Source organism: Lithobates pipiens, unplaced genomic scaffold (genome assembly GCF_037356315.1).
Source record: "Lithobates pipiens isolate NorthernLeopardFrog02 unplaced genomic scaffold, aLitPip1_a1.2 Scaffold_22, whole genome shotgun sequence".
Taxonomy (NCBI): domain Eukaryota; kingdom Metazoa; phylum Chordata; class Amphibia; order Anura; family Ranidae; genus Lithobates; species Lithobates pipiens.
The window spans coordinates 240,758,728-240,784,162 of NW_027507784.1; the positions used below are offsets into that span (position 1 = coordinate 240,758,728).

Consider the following 25,435-nt stretch of genomic DNA (forward strand, 5'->3'; position numbering starts at 1 on the left):
GCAGCACCAGTCTCTACATCTAGTAGGAGGGGACTTCAATTCAGTCATGTCCGCCACAATCGACCGCACAGGTAACGCGACATTTAAGGAGACCAGAAATTAAACTAACTCCGTCCCCGACACTAACACAAACAATAGACTCTGCAGTTAATAGATATATGGCCATGAACATACCCGACAGACCGGGAATATACCTTTTAATCCCCCCCCCCCCCCCTTAATTCTCTCTCGAATCGACTGCTTTTTTTTTGCATCACCTGCACTTTTACAAGTGCTTTGCAACCGGGAAATCAATGCTATAATTTCAGACCACAGTCCCATCACAATACAATTGATCAAAACACAACCCTCTTCTCCAACACAAATGTGGCGCTTCATTATCTGCTAGGTATGAAGGAAAGACTTTCGCCACATGCTACATATAGCATAGACAGAATATGCCTCAACCATCGCAGTACACCTCAGACCCAAACCTCTTCTGGGAGGCGGGAAAAGTCTTCTTGCGAGGGAAAATGATTTCCTACACCACTCAATTCAAGAGGAATGACAACATCAGTTTGTCTTGGCTATTCCAAGTAATGGGGCAGTTCGGTTTTTCTGGCCTAATTATATGTTTAACAACTAATGAATGAATCCCAACAGCGCGCCTGCCAACCCCTGACTTCATCTCAGATATGATTCCCGTGACAAAAGGAACTAGACAAAGGTGCCCACTCTCCCCTCTATTGTTCAACATTGCAATTGAGCCTTCACCAGACTAAACTCACCTGACGGAATTAGTGGCATCACAATAGGTTACCAAACCCTTCATTCCGCTCTATTTGCAGACATATTGCTTTTTTCTACCGAACCCCTAGCAGACTTCGAAAGACTCCGAAATATTCTAGACTTTCCGACTGTGCTCAGGTCTACGTATTAATTTAGATAAAAGCGAAATGTTGTCGCTCCAACCCAATTTATCTACCAAATGGCGACACCGGTCCACCCTAGCCATAGCAACGCAGCATATCACATATTTAGGCATATGCAATGGTCAGGAAACCTCCTCTCTGTATGCGCTTAAGTTCCCGCCATTAATAACAAAAATTAATGACTTGGAAGCTTGGGCAGCACTCCCCCCCCCCCCCCCCTCGCTCTTTGGGAGAGGTCATCTTTTCAAAATGGTGTCGTGAACTGAAAATAGTCTAGTGTGGACAAGATTGGCGCTGGCTCACGAATTCTGAAACCACGATTGGATGATCATGAAAATTCTGTGCAATATTTCATCAGTGAAATGGACGTGTAGAACCTGGTGAGAACTGTGGCCAATATATGTATGTACATTAATGTTGTAATGTGCTTTAGACCTGTAAACAGACAGCGATACTGGTGCGTTAGGGATTGATCATCCCTGGTTATGTGATATAGCCTGCAGATTGACAGGATAAACCACACAACTCTGAGGAAAAAGCAGAAATCCCCATGTGAGTGTGAGATAGCTCTCTGCAATAGTAGTTCAATGTGACCTGCAATTTAAGAGAGGAGAGCATTGATTAAGAGTGTGTTCTCTGGAAGACAGTGTTTAAACGGATTTGTATTTTTTATTTTTTTTTGGTTGTGGGACTACAGGTGAAAGCTAGCTTCTAAACAGCTTTATCTGTGTCTTTGTGAGTGTTTTGTATCCGTTTGTCTAGTGTATTGGCTCATCGCCCTTGGTTAGAGATGGACAGGAATTACCATACACCTTTGGGAGGAAAAAAAAAAAAATGTAGGGGAAATATAGATTTTAATTTTTTTATTTCTACCTATGTGAGCGTGAAATAGCTCCCTGTTCCAATAGAAGATCAACGTGGCCTGCAATCCAACAGGAAGGTATTAAGAGTCTGCCTTGTGTCTTAGAAAGTGCCTTGTAGGCTGTAGAACTACAAGTCACTGTTAGGTTTAACGGTTTGTATCTTTTTTTTTTTTCTTTTTTTTGTTGGTTGTTTATCTGTGTTGCATTGTGTAAGCAACTGGTTGAGCAACTTCAGTGTGGGTAGACTACTTAGCATATCAATGGAAGTCATTGAAGGTTTCATTAACGAACATGGTGGCGTTAGATTTCAATCTACACAAGAAAGTGATTTAACACAACAATTTAGTGAGCTTTTGAGACAATGTAATACACATAACGATCTCATAAGTAATAAGTCAAAAAAAGGCAAGAAACAGAATAGCCAAATCGGTATGCATGTTGGAGAATGAAAGAAATTGCGGAGCAAAAAGAATTAGAATGGTTTGCTGAAAGAAAACAAGTTTTGGGACAGGTAGAAAGTGTAATGGAGCATATTTTAGCAATAGTTGCAGAAGCAGATGCAAATGTTGCTGATCAGATTGATCAATTGGTGACTGAGAAATGTGTATTGCAACAGATTAGATGAATTAGAACAAACGTGTAAATTAAGAGAAAGTTGCTTTGCCTCTGAATCAAAGGGAGGCTGAGAATTTGCAGGTCATCACACTGCTTAAGAAGGAATTACAGGGTGCACAAGCAGCCATAATGGAGTTATCCTCCAAACATGCAATAGCCAAATGTGCAATGGTGGAGGTACCCTCCGCACATGCTCAGTGTACGGAAAAAGATAGAAGTGGATGATGAAAAAAACCCGTATGCTATTGTTGCTGCAAATTATATTATGTTGGGAGATGTAAATAAAGGTGAGAACTGATTCAGGAGTAGAAACAATGGAAACTTCTGATGACGACTCGGGGGGGGGGGGGTCACATCACAAAATATTGTTGGAGCAGCAAATAACGATATCAAAAGAAGGTCATACCTGACAACGACCCCAAGGCATTATGAATGTTATTTGGCCAGGTGGGGTAGCAATCCAAAGCATGGAGCCCATAGTAATCAAACCCATATCCGTTTAAGACCCAAAAGCGGAGTCTACAAACTGAAAAGCAATATGTAGAACGGTTGCATGAAGTCAAAATGGAGGTAGCCGCATGGTTATTCATATATAGCACAGGGGGGAAACCAATGTTCGCAGCACAGTGAGCTGCAGGTATAAGAATATGCTGGTCAATGTATCCTTGCTATGAAAAAGGTTTGATGTGAAGTTTCAGGTTTATTATATGATAGAGGACCTTGATATATATTTTTTAGTATTTTCAAGGATTGGTATTTTTTTGGGGGTGGGAAACTTTTTTTTTTTAAATTGTAATTTTTATTGAGAGAATTTTTTTTTTTTTACAGAAAATGAAGATACAGAACTGACAAAATTCAAAGAAAATCTGGAGCATACCTTATTGGAGAGACTGATATAACCTCATGGTGACTACAGATATACAGTAGCAATGGAAGGATAAAAATAGATAACTAAAAGAAAACAAAGCAAAATAAAATGCAGAAAGGAAATAACAGAAAAGTATTACGTAAAACCTTATTAAAATAAAAAGGCTGAGAGACAACACATATGTCGTAATGCAGGGGTTGGGGTCTTGAGCAGGTGCTTCAATAACGTGACTAATATCTGACAAAAGAGGGCTACATACCACTATAAATTTCCTCAGGAGGTAAGGTAAGCTTCAAATGGCCGTTGGGCCAGCAGAAACAGACTTGAAGTACCGACAAGATACACAACATCGGGGAGCGAGAAGGTCAGGGAACACTAGGGGACGGACACCGACCGGGTGGCTAGGGGTACCAAGGGCACCTGTGGGAGCCCAAAAATCGAGGCATCCCAGGGGGCCCAAATCACGCCAAACCGGTCAATCCCATCCTCCACCATAGCCGTCAAATGTTCCATCCTGCGTATGTCCCCGACGATTTGTATCAGCTGAGTCTGGGTTGGGGGCAGAGTAGACAACCAATTAGAGGGGATAGCTCTTTTAGCAGCAAGCAGCACATAGGAAGCCAGTTTATTAGCTGCCTTCCCCAACTCCGGGAAGGGAAGGCCTAGGAGAAGGTGGACAGGATCCAATGGAATGGGGGTGTCAAAAATTTGCTGGAGCATGTGAGATACCATGGACCAGAAAGGAGTAATTAGAGCGCATTGCCAAAAGATATGATAATGCGTTCCCTTGGTCCTCCCACACCTCCAGCACATGGGAGAAAGAGGCGTCATACCGATGAATAACCTCGGGGGTCCTATACCAGAACAGTAGGACTTTATATGCGGTCTCTCTCTGTGCCACAAATCTGGAAATTTTAGAGGTGGAGGACCAAATTCTGGACCATTGCGGGAGAGTGATTTGTTGATTAAGGAGCTGTGTCCATTTGTCCATATAGGAGTGGGATAGGGCAGTGAGAGAGGACCTCTGCTGGAGTATATGGTAAATACTAGAGATAAGCTTTGCTTGGTAGGGGCCCTGGGAGCAGAGCAGCTCAAAAGGCGTCGGTGTGGAGAGGGAGAGAGAGGGGGAAAGAGTTGAACAGTAGTGAGTTATCTGGAGGTATGAATAGCGCATGTGGTTTGGGAGTTGACTGTCGGTTTGGAGGGCCGAAAAGGGCTTAAGTTCACGCGTGACAGGGTGAACGAAGTGGCGGAGTTGGAACAATCCCTCTTTAGCCCAGGGAAACATACGAACATGCGATAGACTGTCAGGAACTAAAGGATTAAACAGCACATTAGAGAGGGGGGGACAGGGTGTTGACAATGCAAATTTGGAAGAGCAGGAACTCCACAGTCTAAGTGTGAACAACATGGGACCCAGGCAGAGATCCAGAAGCCCGGGGTCCCCCATTGTCCCTGGCGACCACGCCAAGGAGCAAGGATGGGTCGGATATAGGGAACCCATCTCAATCTCCGTCCAGCGATTCGGACGTCTCAGGCAAGACCAAGACACTATCGGGCGCAAATGAGATGCCAGATAGTATTTGTAGACGTCCGGTGCACCCATGCCCTCCTGATCTTTGGGGGCAAAAACCACCGAACCAGCCACTCTATGGGCCCTGCCATTCCAAATAAATTTCAAGAACCAGCGCTTAAGCAACTTAATCTGTGACATCGGGATGGGGACAGGCAAGGTTTCAAAATAATATAACAGTTTTGGCATGATGGACATTTTCAGCACATTAATTTGGCCTATCCAGGACAGGGGAAGGGAGGTCCATCGAGATAACATACTGTTGATAGACTTAAACAGAGGGATGTAATTGGTCGGGTAAAGGGCGGAGTAGGAAGTCGTTAGCTGAACCCCAAGATATTTGAGGGACGATGTGCACCATCGGTAGGGGAATGTATTTTGTAGACGCAGAAGTTCCTCCGGGGGAACATGGAGGGGGAGGGCCTCCGTCTTTGCCGTATTGACCTTATAGCCCGACAGGGAACTAAATTGAGTGAGTAGGGCATGCAGGGAGGGGAGGGAAATGTGGGGACTGGTTAGTGTAAGGAGGACGTCATCCGCAAATAAAGATAATTTATACTCCCTTTGCCGCATGGGCACCCCCTTGATATCAGGGTGAGATCTGATAGCCTCTGCCAGGGGCTCTAGGCAGAGTATAAAGAGGAGCGGGGAGAGAGGGCAACCCTGTCTGGTCCCGTTTGTCATAGGGAATGAGTGGGAGGTGAAGGACACTAATCGGACCTGGGAAGAGGGGTTGGAGTATAGGGATTGTAGCGCGGAGAGAAAGGGTCCCAGCAAGCCAAATCTAGTGAGGGTCGCGAACATGTAGGGCCAGCTTAACCGGTCAAACGCCTTTTGGGCGTCCAGACTGAGAATCAGGGCGGGGCGACGAACCCTGTTCAGCATGTCAATTAGGTCTATAGTTCACCGGGTGTTGTCGTGGGAAACATTTTTGTGTTATGATCATTGTTTTTTTTCCCTCTTCTGTTATTTTCAAGTTCTTAAAAAAAAAAAAAAAAAAAATGATTTAGGTTTATTTTTTTGTAAATTTTCCTGAGAAATATGGCAAAGTTTACGAATACTACCTAGTTAGTATAGGAAAATATGGCAATTGTTCCCCTAGCATTACAATTAATGGGAAAAGGTTTGGGGTTAAAAAGTAAAAATTGTCATGATAATTGTTTGTAATCACTGTGTTTGTGTTCCTTTTCCAGAGACCAGGGAAGAAGTTAAACTGGTTTGGATACTAATGTTTGTTTTGTTTGCAGGTGAGAACAACAGTGGGAGCAGAACAGGGGTTAGGTTATTGTAAATGCATAATCGATTATCACATGGTACCATGAGCTCATCAATTAGTAATTGTTTGCAAGCAATGAAAAAAAAATAAACAATAGTCAGACATTAATGGACTAAAGAGTTACAAATGAGGTTACAAATGCTGTGATGGAGGTACAGAGGTTTTGTTTTTTTCCATTAATTAACTGTCTTTCAGATTAAAATGAGCACTTACTCTCAGGAGAAAAGTCCATGGATGTCTAATTAAAATGGAGTGTTTGTCATTGTTTTATGGTGGTTGTCTTGTCATATTGTTTTTGTGTGATAATAGCCAGAGTTTAAAAAAACTAATTTTTTTAATTTTGTTGATTCATTTATTTTATTTTTGTTTTGTTCAGGTGGAAAAATTAGAATGTTTAGTCCACCTGAAAAGGGGGGGGCAATTGACTATGCCCTCATTTAGCAGCTGAATACAAAAGTTGGTAGGAAACCATTCTAGCCGCTGGAGTTTTGTGTTTATTTGTTTTTATTTTCATTCAGGTCGTAAAGAGTTCCAAAAGGTATAGCCTTTGGCCACCTGAAAGGGGAGTGCATAGATCGTAAGATACAGATAAAAGCATTTTTTTTTTTTAGTGTAAAATTTTTGATCATACCATGGGGATCCATTTTAGAGTGGGTTCAGCCTAAAGAGGTCATGGTTTTTTTGATAGTTTAGTCAGAGTTGCAGAAGCCAGGAATACCAAGTTCCTGGCTTCCAAGGAGGGAACTATAAGTAAACATGGTAAGCGAGCAGATATTGTGGATAAGAATTTGATGCTGGTTTTGTTTTTCCCTTCCAGAATCCTGGTGGAGCGAGATTGGAGAGGTTTCTGGAACATGGATGACAGATGATCATCTGGTTGGCAGTTTGTCTGTGCCATACCAAACCGCAAATTTGTTTTGATAAACATCAGGAGAGACAGGACGAACGGAAAGAGTCACTTTAATACTTTTTTTTTTTTCTTATGGACAATTTGGTGCTAATGCTGAATCTGAAAGACTGTGCCTATCAACAAGACTTGAAACATTTTTGCTGGAGTCTCTCCTGATGAATGCAAACATGTCATTAAAGTGGTGTTTCCCCCCCAAAAATAAAATATGATTACAATTCCTAAAAAAAAAAAAAAAAAAAAAAAAAAAACACACATTTGGATTTTTTTTTAACTCACCTCTAAATGCCTGTTGCTAGGGGGTCCCTCGTAGTCTGCCTCCTTCAGTGCTCGGGCTCGTAACATCACTTACCTTTGGCGCAGTCAGTCATCTGGGACACGTGAAAGGTCCCAGATGACTGCGCGGCGTATCACAGCTCGCGGCGCCGCTCGCGCATTCGCATTGGGTGCCCGGCTGTGAAGCCACAGTAGGGTGCCCACAGTAAGAATTTCCCAGCGCCGCCGAGCGGAGGACAAGCGGGGGTTCGTTTCTCCGCATCGCAGGACCCTGGGACAGGTGAATGTCCAATTATTAAAAGTCAGCAGCTGCAGTATTTGTAGCTGCTGACTTTTTTTTTTATTATTATTTTTTTTTTTTTTTTTTAAGGGGCACCCCACTTCAATACATGTGCAATGGGTTGGAGGTTGGGGAAGGAATATAAAACCAATCCATCAGAAAATGAAAAACGTAATTTTTTTTTGTTGGAGGGAGGAGTTGAAAGAAAAGGTTTGTTTAATGTATGACATGTAAGGGAGTTAATATGGTGCAGGTACCCAGGAGGGGGGCACTTATGCATAATAAGGTGTCTGTTGGCCAGATTAGAGAGTGCCAGGTAACATCAATGGGGTGAAAATTTCCTTGAATGGGGGAGATACGCCTGGTTGATGTCTCACCTGAGAGGTCGAAACGCTGCAGATAATGCCAGTGAATACACACGGGAGCATGCTCCGTTTAAATAAAGTGAACAAATGCTGGCTACCAGGGTACAGTATGCCTTCACCACATGGCGCTGCAACATCTCATGGTGGCTGATAAAAACCTATTACCCTATGTGTGTTGAGTATACACTGAATCAAGTGCGGTCATTTGTACCAGTGACGACTCCCAGGAATGTGCGGACACAGAATGAGGTCCATGCAGGATGCTTTTTTCTGAAAGAGGAGAGATGTATTCAGCACTAAATTGGGGGGGAATAGGAGCTGAGATGGGTGTTAATGGAGTGGACATCAGCCTCCTGAGGAACAAACTCACAGCCATAGCTTCAGAGAATAAGCAGGGCTTTGTTACTCAGATTGGTGGCATCCTTGATAAAATTCAACAAAGTCACAGAAACACCCAGGTTAAAGTGGCTCCGAATTTTGTCAACCATGTTGAGAAGTTAGTAGAGAATGTAATGGTACAGGACAGGAATCTGTCATGGACTCTGGCGTGCATGCATCAGCAGGCGGAAATATCAACCAACATCAAGCTGATTAAACAGTCTCTGTATGAGGGGCAGTGGCCTGATGAGTTAGCATCAGCGCTCAGTAAGAATTTGTCAAAACACGTCACTTACACTAATCCAAAGTTGTGGTCAAATGCCTGGATGGGCTGTACTAGTTTGGATTGTGAAAGGTGTTTGGCTGTATGATCCCATATACAGACGTGCAGGCTTGGTTTGTATATTTGGTGGCATCAATAGGCTTACTGACTGGGGATTCTATCTTGTTGCATTTGAGGTTAAATCACTCACATGTGATCAGAGAAGATGGAAGCTGGAGGCAGGTTGATGTTTCTCTCGGCCGGAGGTATGACCAGAATGTCTGGATGGAGAGATCATTGCTGGGAAGGAAGCACCTGGGTATTATATGGGACATAGACGAGTTTGTATCTTTGTCCTAAAAAAATACTGGTGTGGCGTTGGTCATGGAACAAGAGGATTCCTTGAACCTAACCGTAGGTAGATGTGCATGATATACCCTGGGCATGTCTCTGAAACCAGGCACAGGGATGGAATTGTGTGAGTTTAGTCACGGTTGCAGATTTATGTGTGGTTAGACTCAATATTTATATAGAAGGGTCTCCCATTTGTCTATGCAAGTTAAGGGACGAATTGACGGTAGGGTCTCTGTGTACACGTTGACGACTTTGCTGCCAATCAGAGCCCTGCAATACTGCTGTGAGCACACCTGCCTAATCCCGACCCATATTTACAGTAAAGGGTTATAGGAGGTTGGAGTGGGGTGCGTATTTGGAAGGGACACATATATATGTGTATATACTATGGTAATATGTTCATTCATGATATGGTATAGTGTGACCTATGTGTATTGTAGGCTAGCAATATGGGCAAGAAAGGCCCTCCTCAAGACTTGTTATTTGAGAGCTGGTTGATATTTTGCTCTGAATGTGTGCTGGTGAATGGACACCCCTTGCCTGTACTGCATCCAGTGCTGAAGATACCAGAAAAGAGAAGATACCGAAGCTACAGATGGGTGACATGGAAGCTGTCACTGAAGAATGATGGTGGCGTGTCACTCCGTGGCAAAGCGGCACATGTTGGGAAGCACAACACAGCAAGACCATTATGGACTGTTCCATAGGATCTGTTTCTGCATATGTTTAAAACCACAACACGTTAAGACAGTTAAGGACTGTTCTATAGCTTCTGGTTTGGAAACGGATGTTGGGGAGAAAACAGTTATGGACTGTTCAATAGGAGCCGTTTCTGAAGAAGGGAGGTATGCGCCTTTTTAGGCGCAAAGCCGAATATGTTGGCTTCAATATATACTCATTTAATATTTCTGGGACCCATATAACGGCTCTCATTCCCAATTATCAGCTAAAGTGAGGCTTACAGTGTCCTGGAGAACAGGACGCCCACCCACCCCCCCCCCCCAGGTTGGAATGTAGACAGTTAAACCTCTATTTTACATGAGACTAGAAGCTCCAATCTATGAGAGCTACTCTGCATGACAATGCTGACTCCGATCTATGAGAATTCCTGATTCTCATAGACAGATCCAACCAGCCCCCAGCCTCAATTCAGATATCACAACATATTTTAAACAAAAGAAAGAAATGAGAGAAGAACCCAAAAAAAAAAAAAAAAAAATTCACTCTCCCTCCCTGTAAGCCTGAATTGGGCATTTGGGATATACTTCTCTGTTCTTCTCCTTCCCCTATATCCTCGTCTGTCCATTTCTGTCTCCTCTTGCGGTTTTTATCCCCATGCGACCCCTTTGTTTAGCCGTTTCTCTTAGTACTTTAGCACTTTGTACTTTTTTTCCATTCCTGGACTCTTAGGGTTTGCCTCTTTAATTGTTAAGTATTTCTGAATCAAACTTAAATTAACACTTGTATTTAAGCTCTCTCTCTGGGTCTTAGGTTCTGTCACTTTTGGAGGGCGCCCTCTCATATTTTATCCTCATTTCGGTCTCCTTATCTCCCCAGGAAACAGAGACCCGATTGATCCAGATCTGAGTCTTTTCAAATCAGTTCATCGAGTATATGGATACAATAAATAACGAAGACTTTTTACTCAATAAAGGGGAGGGGGAAGCTGTCACCCTTTACCAATTACCATTAACCGTTTTGGATTTTAACAGGTCCCCTTTCAAATTTCTTATAACACACACAAAGCAAAGAAGGCACCCTTTTATCACACAGTCTTTCATATTCCGATGTACCAACCAATTTCTTTCTGCTGTATTATCACAGTTCACATTTCACCCTCATGTGATTTATAATGTACCTTCACTTAAGAGGCGGCAGGGTATCCCATTCCCTATTCCAAGTAAAAGGGAGTTGATTTTCCTTATATTTCCACAGCTGAGATATAAGACACCCATATCTCATTTCCTGCCTTTTTAGAGGGGGGATTGTTTGACAACAGTTCTTTTGACCAGAAAAAGCTCACATGTATACACAGAAGTTTGCTTTCAGATATTTTCAGATGAAGGAGGTAGGTATGCAGAGTCAGGAGAGGGGTGGAGGGCTTTTCCTTCCTCCATGCAGTCCTCACTAACCACCACTGACCCTTTCCAAGCCACCCCTCTCATAAACAGTGAGCCAAGCTGCTCTTTATAGTAGTATAAATCATAGTCCCAGAGAAGTATAAGAGACCCAGTGATTCTCAGCCACTACGAAGGCTGTGGGGGGGGGGGGGGGGGGGGGACTATGAGGCTATGCGGCATATAATCAGTCCATGCAGGTATCCACCCAGGCAGGGTTCGCAGCGGCTCACACTGCCACCACTTCCCCACCTATCTACCTGTAGCCGCTTGTGCTCTCCTCTGATTGCCTCACAGATACTGGGGTGCTGTGTCTGCCGGTGCATCTGCGTGTCCCTCCAGAGTCCAGTCATTCTCCCTCACTCGGCCGGCTCATGGGTCATCATTGCAGCTGGCTTCCTCTCCGAGCGCTCTCACAGCCATCCGGCTCCTCCCCCCACTCGCAGCACGTCAGGTCAGCTCACCAGGTTAATTTCTGACCGTCTTGCCATAATTGGCCTCTGGGGGGCAGTGTCTGTCCACGAATTGCAATTAATCCGACTGGGGTCAAATCTTGGGTTCAATCTCCTGTGCCTCACCTTTTATTTGAAGCTTGCTTGAATCAGGAATTCTCAGACCGATCGGAGTCAGCATTATCATGCAGAGTAGCTCTCAGATAGATTGGAGCCTCTGGTCTCATGTAAAAATAGAGGTTTAACTGGCTACATTCCAACCTGGGGGGGGGGGGGGGGGGGGAATCCTGTTCTCCAGGACACTGTAAGCCTCAATTTGTTGAAGGGAAGTGGTTTGGGTGATTTTTATTTTTGTGGTTTTGTCTGTATTGTGTCAAAGTCATTTTCATATAAAGTAATAAAAAGGCTTTGATTCAGAAAGTTTGTTACACTGGGAATGTGAAATGAATTTATTTTAATATAAAGTATTGTGCTTGAAATAAAAGTACAGCTTATTAAACTATTAAAGACCACGCTATAGTCGAAAGATGGCTAAAGCACGGGCCTAAATTGTCAGGAGGGCATCTATATATACGTCCTCCCGTGCATGTACTGCCTACAGAGCACTGGCATCATGCTCAGTGATTGCCTACTCCATGAGACTCGGATGATCACAAATCGAATAAGGGGATGATCCCAGCCCCTCACCATGTGATCAGCTGTGAACCAATGAAGATGATCACATGATGTAAACTGAAGCCGTTAACAATGCCCATCAATGAAGGAGAAAAATTATGTTTGCAAGATTTTAGAACTATGAAAACTTTAAAAAAATGTTGTCTTTGTTTAGCAAAAAAGAAAAACCCCAGTAGTGATTAAATACCACCAAAAGAAGGCTCTATTTGTATGAAAAAAAACAAAAACAAAAAAAACATTTGGGTACAGTGTAGCATGACCACTCAATTGTCATTCAAAGAGTGGCAGCGCTGAAAGCTGAAAATTGGCCTGGGCAGGAACGGGGATTAAGTGTCCAATAGTCAAGTGGTTCAAGCAGAGTTCCAACTAAAAGTATAAGTTCCACTCATCAGCCTCTCCAAGCATTTGACAGGTACCAGTCTCCACTTCCGAGCGTTCTCACCACAGCAAGATCACTCAGAAGTTAGGCCCCCTCCCTCCACCACCTTCTGGGTTCCCTTAATATGAATGGCGGCTGGCAGAAACATCGCCCAGGGTGCAGACATTGCTGGATTCCAATAAAGGCAAGTGTCCAAATATTAAAAGTCAGCCGCTACAGTAAGTGTAGCTGTTGATTTAATTTTTTGTTGGTGGGGCGGAACTCCTAAGTAAATAAACTAAAAACTTGCTTTGTAAAATTCTATTTATTAGAAGTGGGATAACAAGGACTGTACATGTTAAGAAAATGTTACCTTTACATCACAACAGGTAACCTCTCCCCCGCCCCCCCTCATAATATAAATGCTTCCTGTCAACATACATTTCCAGTCATTGACAATGCTGATCCAGAAGCATATACAGCGCTTCACTGTTTACACATTTTGTTATGCAACAGCCTTATTCCAAAATAGATTAAATTCATTATTTTCCTCAAAATTCTACAAACAATACCACATGACAGCGTGAAAGAAGTTTGTTTGAAATCTTGGCAAATTTTCTAAAATTAAAAAAAATTAAAAGGGGAAAGAAGAAAATAAAAAACACATGAACATAGTATTCACAGCCTTTACTATGACACTCAAAATTGAGCTCAGGTGCATCCTGCTTCCACTGATTACCGTGGAAAGGTTTCTACAATTTGGCGTAAACCTGTGAAAAATTCGATTGGACACGATTTTGAAAAAGGCACACACCTGCCTATATAAAAAGTCCCACAATTAACAGTGCATGTCCAAACACACACCAATCCATGAAGTCCAAGTAATTGTCTGTAGACCTCCAAAACACATGGCACAGAAAAATTTCTGCAGCATTGTTTGCTTACAGCACTGCATGACCGTGCAATCGCCAGTTAAAGTAGCACAGTGCTGAACAGCAAAAAATGACCTGGTCATGAAGGTGGTAAATGTGTGGATCTTGCGTGTTTAAAAAAAAAAAAAAAAAAAAAAAAAAGCATTAGACAAATTTTTCCTTTTACCTAAGGCTTGATAGGAACTATCCTATCTGTGACGCATACAAGCAAACTAAACGGGATCCTTTCCCCTGCGGTGTCCCCTAGTGGCAGATAATGCAGTTCTCAAAACACAAGAAATATGCATGAGGGGTACAGTGTTACCTAAAGAGGAAGTAAACTCTCCCACTCAGATGCTTCTTTTCATTTAGTCCATTATAATAATCAAACTATAGCCTCTGTAATCCAGTCCAAATCGCATATTAATCAGTAAGTAAAGAAACTTTAAAAAACTTGTTTCCAGGGGTAAGGCAGCGTCATCTTAAATATTGTTTTCTGAGTGCACAGTAGAATGCATATCCCCTTACATTGAGTACTTTCTGTACTGTTACCCAAGCCTCCTCTCAATCCAACATTTCTATGGCAACCCTGCTCATAGCTGACTTGAGCCTATTATCTAGTGTTTGCCTATGTCAGTCTTATCAGCTTCAGCGGATAAGACTGCAGTAATGCGGTCTAATGCCCAGGTTTACACTAAGTGTGATGTCACATGAGGTCTAGCAGGAAGCTCCGAGTGGGATTTCAGTGTTGTGCCATAGGAAGTCCTGATAATAAACAAGCAGAAAGTATGTGCCGTAAATCAGGGGAAGATATGGGCATGTAAGGAGATATCTAGTGTTCATCAGGGTTTTTTAATCTGATTTACATGGGAAAAAGCTGTGGGGGAGTTTTTACAACCACTTTAAATAGTATTCCAGGGCTTTTTCAAATTTTTGTGGGGCCAATAGGTGGCAAAGACCAGTCCACTGATTCCATCTAATTCTCAAATTTTTGAGCCAAGGATATCAATTGCTGTGCTAACAGCTTCTGTATTTTTCACCTAGAAGTGCAATTAAAAAAAATATCTAAGAATTAAACAGCTTTGATAAAGGCCAAAATACACAAGCACAATTGATCACGGTTCTCTTGCTTTATGACCAATAAAGCTTTTGTATTGGATTGGAGTGCACCAGTGTCTTTATTTTTATTTTTTTTTACAAACAGAGCAAGGAGGGGTTAGACTAGGGTTGACTTGTTGAAGTCAAAACTAAAATTACTAAACGAAAAAATAAATACACTCACCGGAATTTGGGGGTGGAGGCTTGTTATGTATCCACTTAACTACTTTAACCCCATTTTGTGTTGTTGCAATGTTAACACCAGGAACGCAGGTAATAAAGTGCTCCAGAGGCACGCCTCCTTGTCCTTCTCCAACCTCATGCAAGGAGCTGAATTCTGCTGCATAACAATCAGGGAAACTGGGGGGGGGGGGTAGAAAAAAGAAAAGAAAAAAAATAATTACACAGCAAACATTTTTTTTTTTTTTGCAAGGTTACAGTCAGTAGGACAGAAAAAAAAAGTTGTACTGAGCAAGCAACACAAGTCAGCATGTATGTTTAGGAAAAACGTAAGTGTCTGTTTGGAAGATTACTCTGCATGTTCTGGTGACAAATTTCATTAAGCCAAAGCGGAGGGAGAACTCAAAATTGAAAGCGGTCACCAGGAACAAGAGAGGATGACAACCTGTTATGGAAACTACAGGCATTCTCCTTACTTTGGGGAGATTAACCATCACTTCTTACACAGACAATCTACTCAATGGGCCACTGATGGGCGATGGGGGGGGTTAGTGACAGATAGGATATACAGATACTAACTGCTTCCACCTGAAGTGATCAAATTCAAGCAGTGTTTCAGAGCCAACCTTAGTTTTGGGGGGGGGGGGGGGGTGTTTACACCATTCATTGCAGTGAATAAGTACAGTAAATCTCTCCTAAAACATGAACTGTTGAGGCAATATTTACCTGTGAAGCAATCAATGTGGTCACCGGCGCATGTGCTCTAAAGGAACGGCACATCGGTGCTCTGAACAGCAGCTCCCAAAACCCTGACAAAATAGTGTGTTTGGGAGGATGAAGCCCATTTAGAGAATTCTATGCTCAACGTTTACGCCACTAGGTGTCTGCTGTGCCTCCCAATAGGAGGTTAAGCAAACCAAGTTTAAAAGTCTATTAAAATACTATAAGGGATGTGGCAAACTATTGGATCGCTTTGGGTTCAGTGGAAGGAACTACATCTCTCTTGTGTGAAGTTTGACACAAAGAAAATACATCAGAATATTGTGGCCTGGTTTACACTGCTAGCAGAATATTTTCCCCCAGGACAAGGGGTTAAGGGCCAAGTTCACCTTGGAAGCTTGCTTGAAAAACTGCCAGATAGCAACCCTCATAATGTGCTTTCTTTTTACAGGTATGAAAACAAATGAATATTTTACAAAGATGCAGTTCAACACCTACTAGGGTCCATTAACTGCATAGGCCATTTTCTATAAAAAAATAAAAAAAAAAGTAAACTTAATCTTAGTTGCTGCACATATTTCCTGGAAGTACTGTGTTTTTACTAACTACCGGCATGACAGAAGAAAGGAGATCTGTCTGAGACATGAAGATCTAGTTGTGGCTGTGCAAATAGTGCCAAATACCAAGTAAAGCCTTGGCTATGGATAAAAAAAAAATTATAGATATTTATTGAATATATATATATATATATATATATATATATATATATATATATATATATATATATATATAATTTTTTTTATTACATTACATTTTCCAATATTTCCTGTTGCAACTGGAAGAAACTGAGAATGCAGTTATTAAAACAAAAATATATATATTTTTTAATGTATTTTACATTGCAAGTTAGTGTTCTCTAAATCCAAAAAACAGTATGGAGATTAATTTCTTTATTTTAAGCTAAGAAAAATGTATGCAAATCCCAAAAAACAGGATTTTTAAAAAAGCTTACCTGTAAAATCTTTTCTTTGTTGTACATCAGGGGACGCAGAGCCATAGTACTTACTATGTGGATGTCCCATAGCAATGGCAACTGAAGAGAGGGAGACAACAAAAAAGTAGGGCAAAAAAAAAAAAAAAAAAGAAGAGGCCAGAGGACTCATACTGCAGTCTGCAGTACACTGCGCCCAAAGGCAATGTCCTGATGACCTTTAACATCAATTGGATAAAATCTAGTAAATACATGAACTGAAGACCAAGTTGCGGCCTTACAGATCTGAGCCATAGAGGCCGGATGATGCACCGCCCAAAAGGCACTAATCGCCCTGGTTGAGTGCTTTTATATGAAAAAGGAGGAATTTTCTTCTTTAAGCCATAACCTTGAACAATCACTTGACAAATCCATTTGGAAATAGTAGATTTTGATGCTGCCTGTTCCCTTTTTGGACTGTCTGGCAGTATAAACAAAACATCTGTTTTGCGAACCTGATCGGTTGCCTTTAAATAGACTCTGACCGCTCTTACTACATCAAGGGAATGTAGTGCCTTCTCTTCCCTAGATTGAGCCTCTGAAAAAGGAGGAAGAAGAATATCTTGATTTAAATGAAAACCTGTCACCACTTTTGGTAGGAATTCAGGATGAGGATGTAAAACAACCCTATTCTTATGCATGATCAAATATGGCTCTATACAAGATAGAGCTGCTAGTTTCGATACAATTCTAGCAGAGGAAATGGCAACCAAAAAGATCATCTTTTTTGTCAAAAGAACCAAGGGAATTTCCCGTAAAGGCTCAAAAGGCTTATTCTGCAAAGACCAAATTTAGATCCCAAGGATTTAGCGGTACCTTGATGGGGGGGGGGGGGGGGGTTAATCCGTGTTACCCCCTGTATAAAGCTATGCAGAGTGGGAAGCAAGAGGCCATTGGAAAAAATACTGGACAAGGCCGAGATCTGGCCCTTGATAGTACAAAGCCAGCTTCATTGCTAATCCCATTTGCAGGATTACCATCAATTGCTGGAACTCTTCCATTTTTTAGAAAAATCCTCTTCCATAGGATAAAGTGTGGAGAATTTCTTGGGAGGATAATATTGTTTATCCGGATGTTCCTATTCAAAATACATAAGCTTTTTTAGCCATGAATGAATAGGAAAAGCATCCCCAGATGGGGGAGGTTTTAATCATCCCAAACCGGTTCATCAAGAGCCTGCGCTGCAAGCAGCAAAAAGGTTGAACAAACCAATTTAGTAAGAGTGCACAAGCAACCTGTCTTGTGATGCTACTCCCTCCATATTTGGCTCCTCAGAAGAGGCTATATTTTCCAAATTTCTTGGAAGATCTTCCCGATTCCCTGCCGCTTGCACCTCAATAAGAGGGCCCTAAGCACTAAAATGGGGGTCTGCTATGTTTAGACCCACTATGGAGAGATCATTGCATCAATATTCTTTTCCAAATTACAAATAGTAGAAAAGAAAACCTCCTGTGTTATATATACACAAGGACTGAAGTGTCTAGTGCAGCTGCAACAACAATCTCTCCTGACGGCTCAATCTGACCGGCCGCATCAATCTCAGAGGAGGAGGACATTCTTTTGGAAAATAATTTAGTTTGCTGTAAAACCATTGACCCTTTAGAACCCTTAGAGGAGTTCCTGGTCCCTCTTCCACTCATAGCCTGAAGCACAAAAGCAGAGGCACCATCAAAAAGAACATACACTGCTAGGTTATAGTCCAGCGCTATAAGCTATTAATACCTAGCTTGGTAAAGTAATAATGTGTCAAAAGGAAGTGCCTGCGTCACCAAACCTGAAGTAAGCCACCTCCTGCTCCACAGCCAGTAGAAGCTACACACACAATGCTTTAAAAACTTCCTCCACGTGCGGCCAGCATCTGACGCCATTAGCCCCGCTCCCCAGCACTGATTACGCCCCCCCCCCAGCTTTCAAAATAAAGTTTTACCACACGAGCGGTGGACTTCGGGCACCCTGCAAACAGTTGATATGGCGGTGGGGGTAAAAACCACCATTGAGCCACTGCGCGGTTGGTTTGTTTTTTTTTTGTTTTTTTTAAAGAATGCTTTCAGCATACAGTTCCCCCAAAGGGGTTAACTTCAACATTGGGGGCACAGGAGGAGAAACCAGTCCCTTCCTTTCTTACCGGAGGATCTGTCTACTCTGGCCGGAGGAACATTATAAACTTAACAGGAGAAATTCATAAGAAAATCTCCACTTACATTCCCGCCGCAGGGTTATCTGAGAAACACAATCTTCACCCTTCACGGTGGGCTCAGAAACCTTCAGGAAAAGGGGAACCTAGAGGTTACCTACAACCCTGGACCGACAACATCACCCTGCCAGTAAAAACTTTATAACCTTACTACCGAAAAGTACTGGATTTCCAGGGTCCAGCTTCTGTTTCTTCAGACACGAGGCCCAGGTACCATTCCTTAGGCCCATTAAAGGGCACTCTGAAGGGATCCGGTCAGCATGGCTAGCCCCAGCACATTTCCAGTGGAGCTCAGCACAGCTTTACTCGTGACCAACACCTTAGACACTGGCGAAAAAACTGAGAACTCCCAGTAGTGGGAGGGGTTATATAGGGAGTGCACTTCTGGTCTTAGGGCGTGCCAGTGTCCATCACCTATTAGTGGCCCTATAACCCACATAGCAACTATGATATGCTATGCTATACTATGTCTGTGTCCCCTGATGTATGAAAAGAAATACCTGTTGATCTTGCAAGAAACCAAGTCCTCGTCACCTCCTGTGAGCTGAAAAGGATAGCATAAACCATGATCTCTCCATCTAGTACTTTGCTAGTTTCATCACTCCACCATGTAATGAGCAAAAACATGCCTGACAATCATGGTTCCTTCCATAGATACCATGGAGGAGTGTACACAAAAGGACAAGAAGTGTCAATGTATTTATAGCATCACCAAAAGAAAATAAGGGGAAAGGTGAAAAAAAAAAAAAGTAAATGCAGCCTTCACACCCAATAACTTAAGCTACAACATAAAAAATGATTTTCGGTTTTATACACTTTATGAAAATGGTGTGCATGCACATTTTCAATTCGGCTGTATATTAAGCTGGATCCATATCTTATGCTAGCTTGCAGAATCTGTTCCATGAACCCTTTCAACAGTAGTCAACAGTGGTGAAGGCAGTTCTGCTCTACAAAAAAAAAAATAGAAATTAGGTAATCTTTCACTCAAAGCAAGTTCTCTATAGCAACTACTTTCATTGTTTGACAGGAACCCAGTATGCAATAGGGTGGTCCAATGCCTGCCCTAAGCCTCCAGGAGATTAGAGAATATTGGCCCTATTGCTTTGCCTGCAAAGCAGCTGGGAAACCTATTAAGAAATTCACAATGCACAGTTTTGAAGGCATGCTTGTTTTACATATCCAACTTTTGGAGTGTTTGAATTGTGTAAAAAATAAGAATAAGAAATAAACACTGGGATGCCCAGAAGTAGTTCAACTTTTGGATTGGGCAATACAAGAACAAAAATACTAAGGCCCACAAGTAGGAGGTTGAGAAAGCAGGTCCAATAGAACTCACAGGTATGAAGAATCTAAACCCCCAATAGAAAACCAAGTAGCACACTTGGTGAACAGTCTGTTGGAACACTTAACGTTAATTATCTGCTGACTGTTCCCACAGCAGAAAGTTGTTCAACTACCCCACAATGGGAATTCCCTGTGAGCGAAGCAAAGCAAGTACAGTACAGGCCAAAAGGGAAGGGGCAACAAAGTAATGTCAACTGCTTGAACAAAATGACTTGCTTTCACAAAGTAGCTGTGCCAAAGCTACTTTATGATGACATTGGCCAAATAGGACAACAGTTCCAAAGGTTTGTGATAAATAACACTCAGAATGGTCTAAAGTGGTTAGCGGGGTAGCCCAGGGCTCTGTCTTGAGACCAGTTATGTTTCATTTATAAAATGGTAGAGAATGGCATAAATAGCTCAATCTCAGTATTTGCTGACAATACAAAAACATGCAGGGCATTAACACAGCAGGATATAGAAACGTTATTCAGGTCCTCTTGTAAATTAACGGAGAGGGCTACTATATGGGAAATTAAGTTTAAGACTGGTAAGGTAATGCACTGTAAGGGGTAAAAATATTAAAGTTACTCATTAGGGGGAGAATCATTAGGAGCTTGCAGGATGAAGGATCTAGGGGTCCTAGTAGAAGACAGACTGAGCAATAGCAGGCAGTGTCAAGCTGCAGCCAACAAAGCCAGCAGATTATTAGCATGCATTAAAATGGGCATTTACTCCAGAGATTAAACTAGTCTGCCACTTTATAACTCTTGCTCGGCCACATCTTTAACATTACGTCCAGTTCTGGTCACTAACCCTCTGAAAGATCGTGCTGGCGCTGAGAGAGCGCTAAGAGGAGAGCAACTAAATATGGGGATCGGAGAACATCAATTATGAATTACAAACGCTAAAATTGCTTCTCCCTGGAGAAGAGATGATTGAGGAGATGATTGCAATATACAAATATCGCAACTTGGATCCCATTTTAATTATGAAACTTTTCAGTCCCAGGGAGTGCAAGGATGACAGAGAAGTGGTTTAACTTTAAAAAGCGTAGGCGGTATTGCACTGACAGGGCAGTAACTCTTATACACTATCAGTGGTGTTGGTAAGCAGTATGGATAGCTTTAAAAGACTCTTGAATATGCATCTTAGCGAAAATATATGGAGATTTGGGAAATGATACACACACGTTGAACTGGATGGACTGTTGTCTTTATTCAACCTTGCCAACCATGTTACTAGGTTACTAAATACTGTGACAAATTCATCCAAACACTTTTATTGTCAGCGGTTTAGACATTAATGGCTGTGTGTTGTGTTATTTTGAGGGGACAACAAATTGACACTGTTAAGCTGTACACATTACTTTACATTGTAGCAAAGGGTCAATTCTGCAGTGTTGTCACATGAAGAGACAAAATATTTTAAAAAATGTGAGGCTCGTACTAACTTTTGTGAAATAGTGAGTGTGTGAAAATTTAATATATTACAATTATATACACATACATAAGTGGTCGAGTCACCAGAAGAAAACCATTTCTATGCAAATGCCACAAGTTTCCCGCTTACAATAAACACAGACAAGCCTCAAACCTTCTAGCATAAAGTCATTTGGAGTGATGAGACCAAAATTTAGATTTTTGGCCACAACCATGAACTGTACATTTGGAGAGAAGTCAACAAGGCCTATGATGAAAGGTACACCGTTTCTACTATGAAACATGGAGGTGGATCAGGGATGTTTTGTGAATGTGTGAGCTACAAAGGCACAGGAAATTTGGTCAAAATTGATGGCAAGATCATTGTAGTAGGTCATCAAAATATACTGGAGGAACATTTGCATTCAACCAGGAAGCTGCGAATGGGACATACTTGGACATTCCAACATGACAACGATTCAAAACACAAGGCCAAGTCGACCTGTCATTGGCTACAGCAGAATAAAGTGAAGGTTCTGGAGTGGCCATCTCAGTCTCCTAACCTCAATATCTTTGAACCACTCTGGGGAGATCTCAAAATGTGCAGTTCATGCAAGACAGCCCAATAATTTACATGAACTGGAGGCTTTTTGCCAAGAGGAATGGGCAGCTTTACCATCTAAGATAAAGAGCCTCATCCTCATTTTGGTAGTTTGTTGCCATTATGATTTTAAAAAAGTAAACAGTTGACTATAAATGTCTTCAGCCAAACGCTAACCATGAGTGAAAGAAAAAGTTGTGTTATCTATTATATTCTCTGAAAAATGGCCAAGAAATCAAATTCTGCCAGGGTGCGAAAACTTATGAGCACAACTGTGTGTGTAAAATAAATTTATTTATATAATATGCAGGCATTTATATTTAAGGGCCTGGTAGCCCACGTTTATTAAAGGAAAAAAACAAAGCAATAGTCCATCCAGGAATCCCACGCAGGGGATTAACTTCATTCAGCATACAAATGAAAACATAACAAGCCACCTGGCTCTCAATTGTCAGCAGTTCCTCTGCTTGCTCCCAACAGATTTATCAATTCTTTCCAGCCCCCTGGACTCACCGACTTCCTTAGTCTTCCTGACTCTCAAGGCTGCCAGCCTTTCCCAGTCCCTTACACTGACTACAGTCTCCCACAGGGCAAACCACTCTTCAAACAGCAGCAGAAAGCTGCTCACGCTCCACCATCCTCCACACGCTACTCCCCACAGCCCTTCGTTATATGGGCTGTGTGCAGCTGAGCACACACCCTGCTCGCTATCCTCAAGACCCGGACACAGGGTTTGAGATCCCGTCCCACCCATGACTCTCAGGGATCTCCAAACTACAGAACACCATTTGGAGCTAGCAAAACCTGGAGAAAACTGACAGAGCAGTTTTCTCCATTTAAACGCTACACTCTGTAGTCTTGCAGTCCGCAGATATGCAAACTCTGTCTTTTTCCCCCAATTTCATAAGGACAGAGCCTCGCTCTGTCACAATAAATATTTATATATATATAAAAACATATACAAACATATAAAAACATATACAAACACAAAAAGTGTTCAGCTATAAAACATCAACACTTCTCTCTATATTTTAATATATTGGTTAATGTCAGGGGTAATGTGAAGCCTGTGATACTCCTCTTCTTCCACAGTCCCTAATCCATCTCATGATCGTACAGACCCTTGGAGGCACTCTGCAAATGCTTAGTTTGGTGTGTATTGCTAGATCGTTTTTGTATCGGCACAGGGCCAAATCAGTACTATCCAGAGCGTCAGGGGTCATGCAGCCTCATAGGACAGTCAGAGGAGAATGAAAACTCCTCTTCCATACTTTAACCAGACAGACACTTTTAGAAAACACAAGACTGCGGATGAGAAAAGGTATTTAGCAGCTTATAGTTAATAAAATTGCAATTCCATGTTCCGTGTACTGTGAGAGACCAGATATAGTGAATGCAGGGTCATGAGTTTAGTGACACAAAGCGCTGTTTTCAGAAGCACAGGAGTAATATCAGGTTGGAGCAGGAGTGCCACTGTTGGTGTAAATCAATTAACCCAGACAGACTGGTTGCAATACACTTTGTAGAAGCTCAACAGGGTTATGGTCACTGACCAAGCTGATGATTCAAATAAGAGTGGTGACAGAAAATAGGATTTTTTTTTTTAAAACAGCTTACCTGTAAATTCCTTTTCTTTGAAGCACATCAGGGGACACAGAGCCATAGTAGTTACTATGTGGGTTATAAGCCACCTTTAGGTGGACACTGGCATGCCCTTAATTAAAAAGTTCACTCCCTATATAACCCCTCCCACTAATGGGAACACTTTGGTTTTGTAGCAAAGCAATATACATGTACGCCAAGAAGGGATGTACTTCAAAGAAAAGGATTTTATAGGTAAGCGATTTTAAAAAAATCCTATTTTTTGCATACATCAGGGGACACAGAGCCATAGTAGTTACTATGTGGACTGTCCCTTAGCAATGCTAACTGAAGGGAGAGAGACAATTGTAGGGCATCAAGAGACTAGAGGAATCATACTGCAACCTGCAGTACACTGCGCCCAAAGGCAATATCTTTTACATCTACTTGATAGAATCTGGTAAATGTATGGATTGAAGACCAAGTTATGAGTCATGGTTTGGCAATGCACTGCCCCAGAGGCACCAACAGCCCTGGTGGAGAGTGCTTTAATATTAAGAAGAGGAACTTCCTCTTTAAACCATAAGTTTGAACAATCACTTGTAACTATGTAACCTATTTAGAAATAGTAGATTCGGAACGATGCCTGTCCTCTTACAGGATCGTCTGGAAACACAAACAAAAAACATCTGTTTTATGAATCTGAGCGGTCACTTTCAATAGACCTTGACTGCTCTCACCACATCAAGAGAATGCAGTGACCTCTTCCACAGAACGAGATTCTGGAAAAAATGAAGACAGAATATCCCAGTTTAAATGAAAAACCGATACTACCTTCGGTAGGAATTCAGGATGAGGCCGCAATACAACCTCATCCTTATGAACAACCAATATGTCTCGTTACAAGAAAGAGCACCCAACTCTGCACTCTTTTGCCAAAGATATGGCAATCAAGAAAAAACGGAGTTACGTACCGGTAACACCCTTTTCCGGGAGTCTTTCAGGACAGCCACCTTAGAGAGACACTGGCTCCTCCCCTCTTAGGAAACACCGCCTTCAATTCCACAATTTAAGCCTCATCCTCCCTCCGTTCCTCAGTTCTTCCAGAGTACCTCCGGCCAACTGGGGAGACACAAGAACACGTCAAACAAACAAACTTTTAATCTTACCTGACTGTCTCATGTGATGAGTTCCCGAAGATCTCCAAAAAAAACCTGGGTGGGAACCGGTGCTGTCCTGAAAGACTCCTGGAAAAGGATGTTACCGGTACGTAACTCAGTTTTTCCCAAGTTAATCTTTCAGGACGGCCACCTTAGAGAGGATAAGCGAGCACATTACCTTAGGGTGGGACCACTGCTTGCAGCACTTTACGACCAAAGGCTTGGTCTTTGGCTGACAGAAGATCCAATCTATAGTGCTTCACGAACGTAGAAAAACTGAACCACGTTGCAGCTCTACAGATCTGTTCAGTTGATACACCAGCCCACTCTGCCTGAGAAGTTGCCACTGCCCTGGTTGAGTGCGCTCTAATCCCAACTGGGGGTTCTAACCCCCCTGCCACGTAAGCCTGCCCAATGGCTAACCTTAACCATCTGGCTATCGTACGTCTAGAGGCTTTGGAACCCGTCCTAGCCCCTGAAAATAACACAAAAAGTGAATCAGACTAACTGAACTGACTTGTGCAATCTAAATAATGAAGGACACATCTAACATCCAATCTATGAAAGATGTGTTCCTGTTCTCTCACCGAATTTGAACAGAAAGTAGGTAGCAATCTCCTGGACTCTATGAAAACTAGAGGCTACCTTAGGTAAAAAGGCTGGATCCGTCTTAAAAACCAAAC

At 42.1% G+C, this 25,435-nt stretch overlaps 1 protein-coding gene across 6 annotated transcripts in view; it reads right to left on the reverse strand.

The window, feature by feature from the left end:
• MARF1 (meiosis regulator and mRNA stability factor 1) overlaps positions 1-25,435 on the reverse strand; it is a 502,817-nt gene that overhangs the window by 218,336 nt on the left and 259,046 nt on the right. For all 6 annotated transcript variants that reach the window (XM_077448919.1, XM_077448921.1, XM_077448922.1 and 3 more), the window contains one exon: positions 14,724-14,899. In XM_077448919.1, the coding sequence (XP_077305045.1) occupies positions 14,724-14,899 (176 nt within the window). The remainder of the gene's footprint in view (positions 1-14,723; positions 14,900-25,435) is intronic.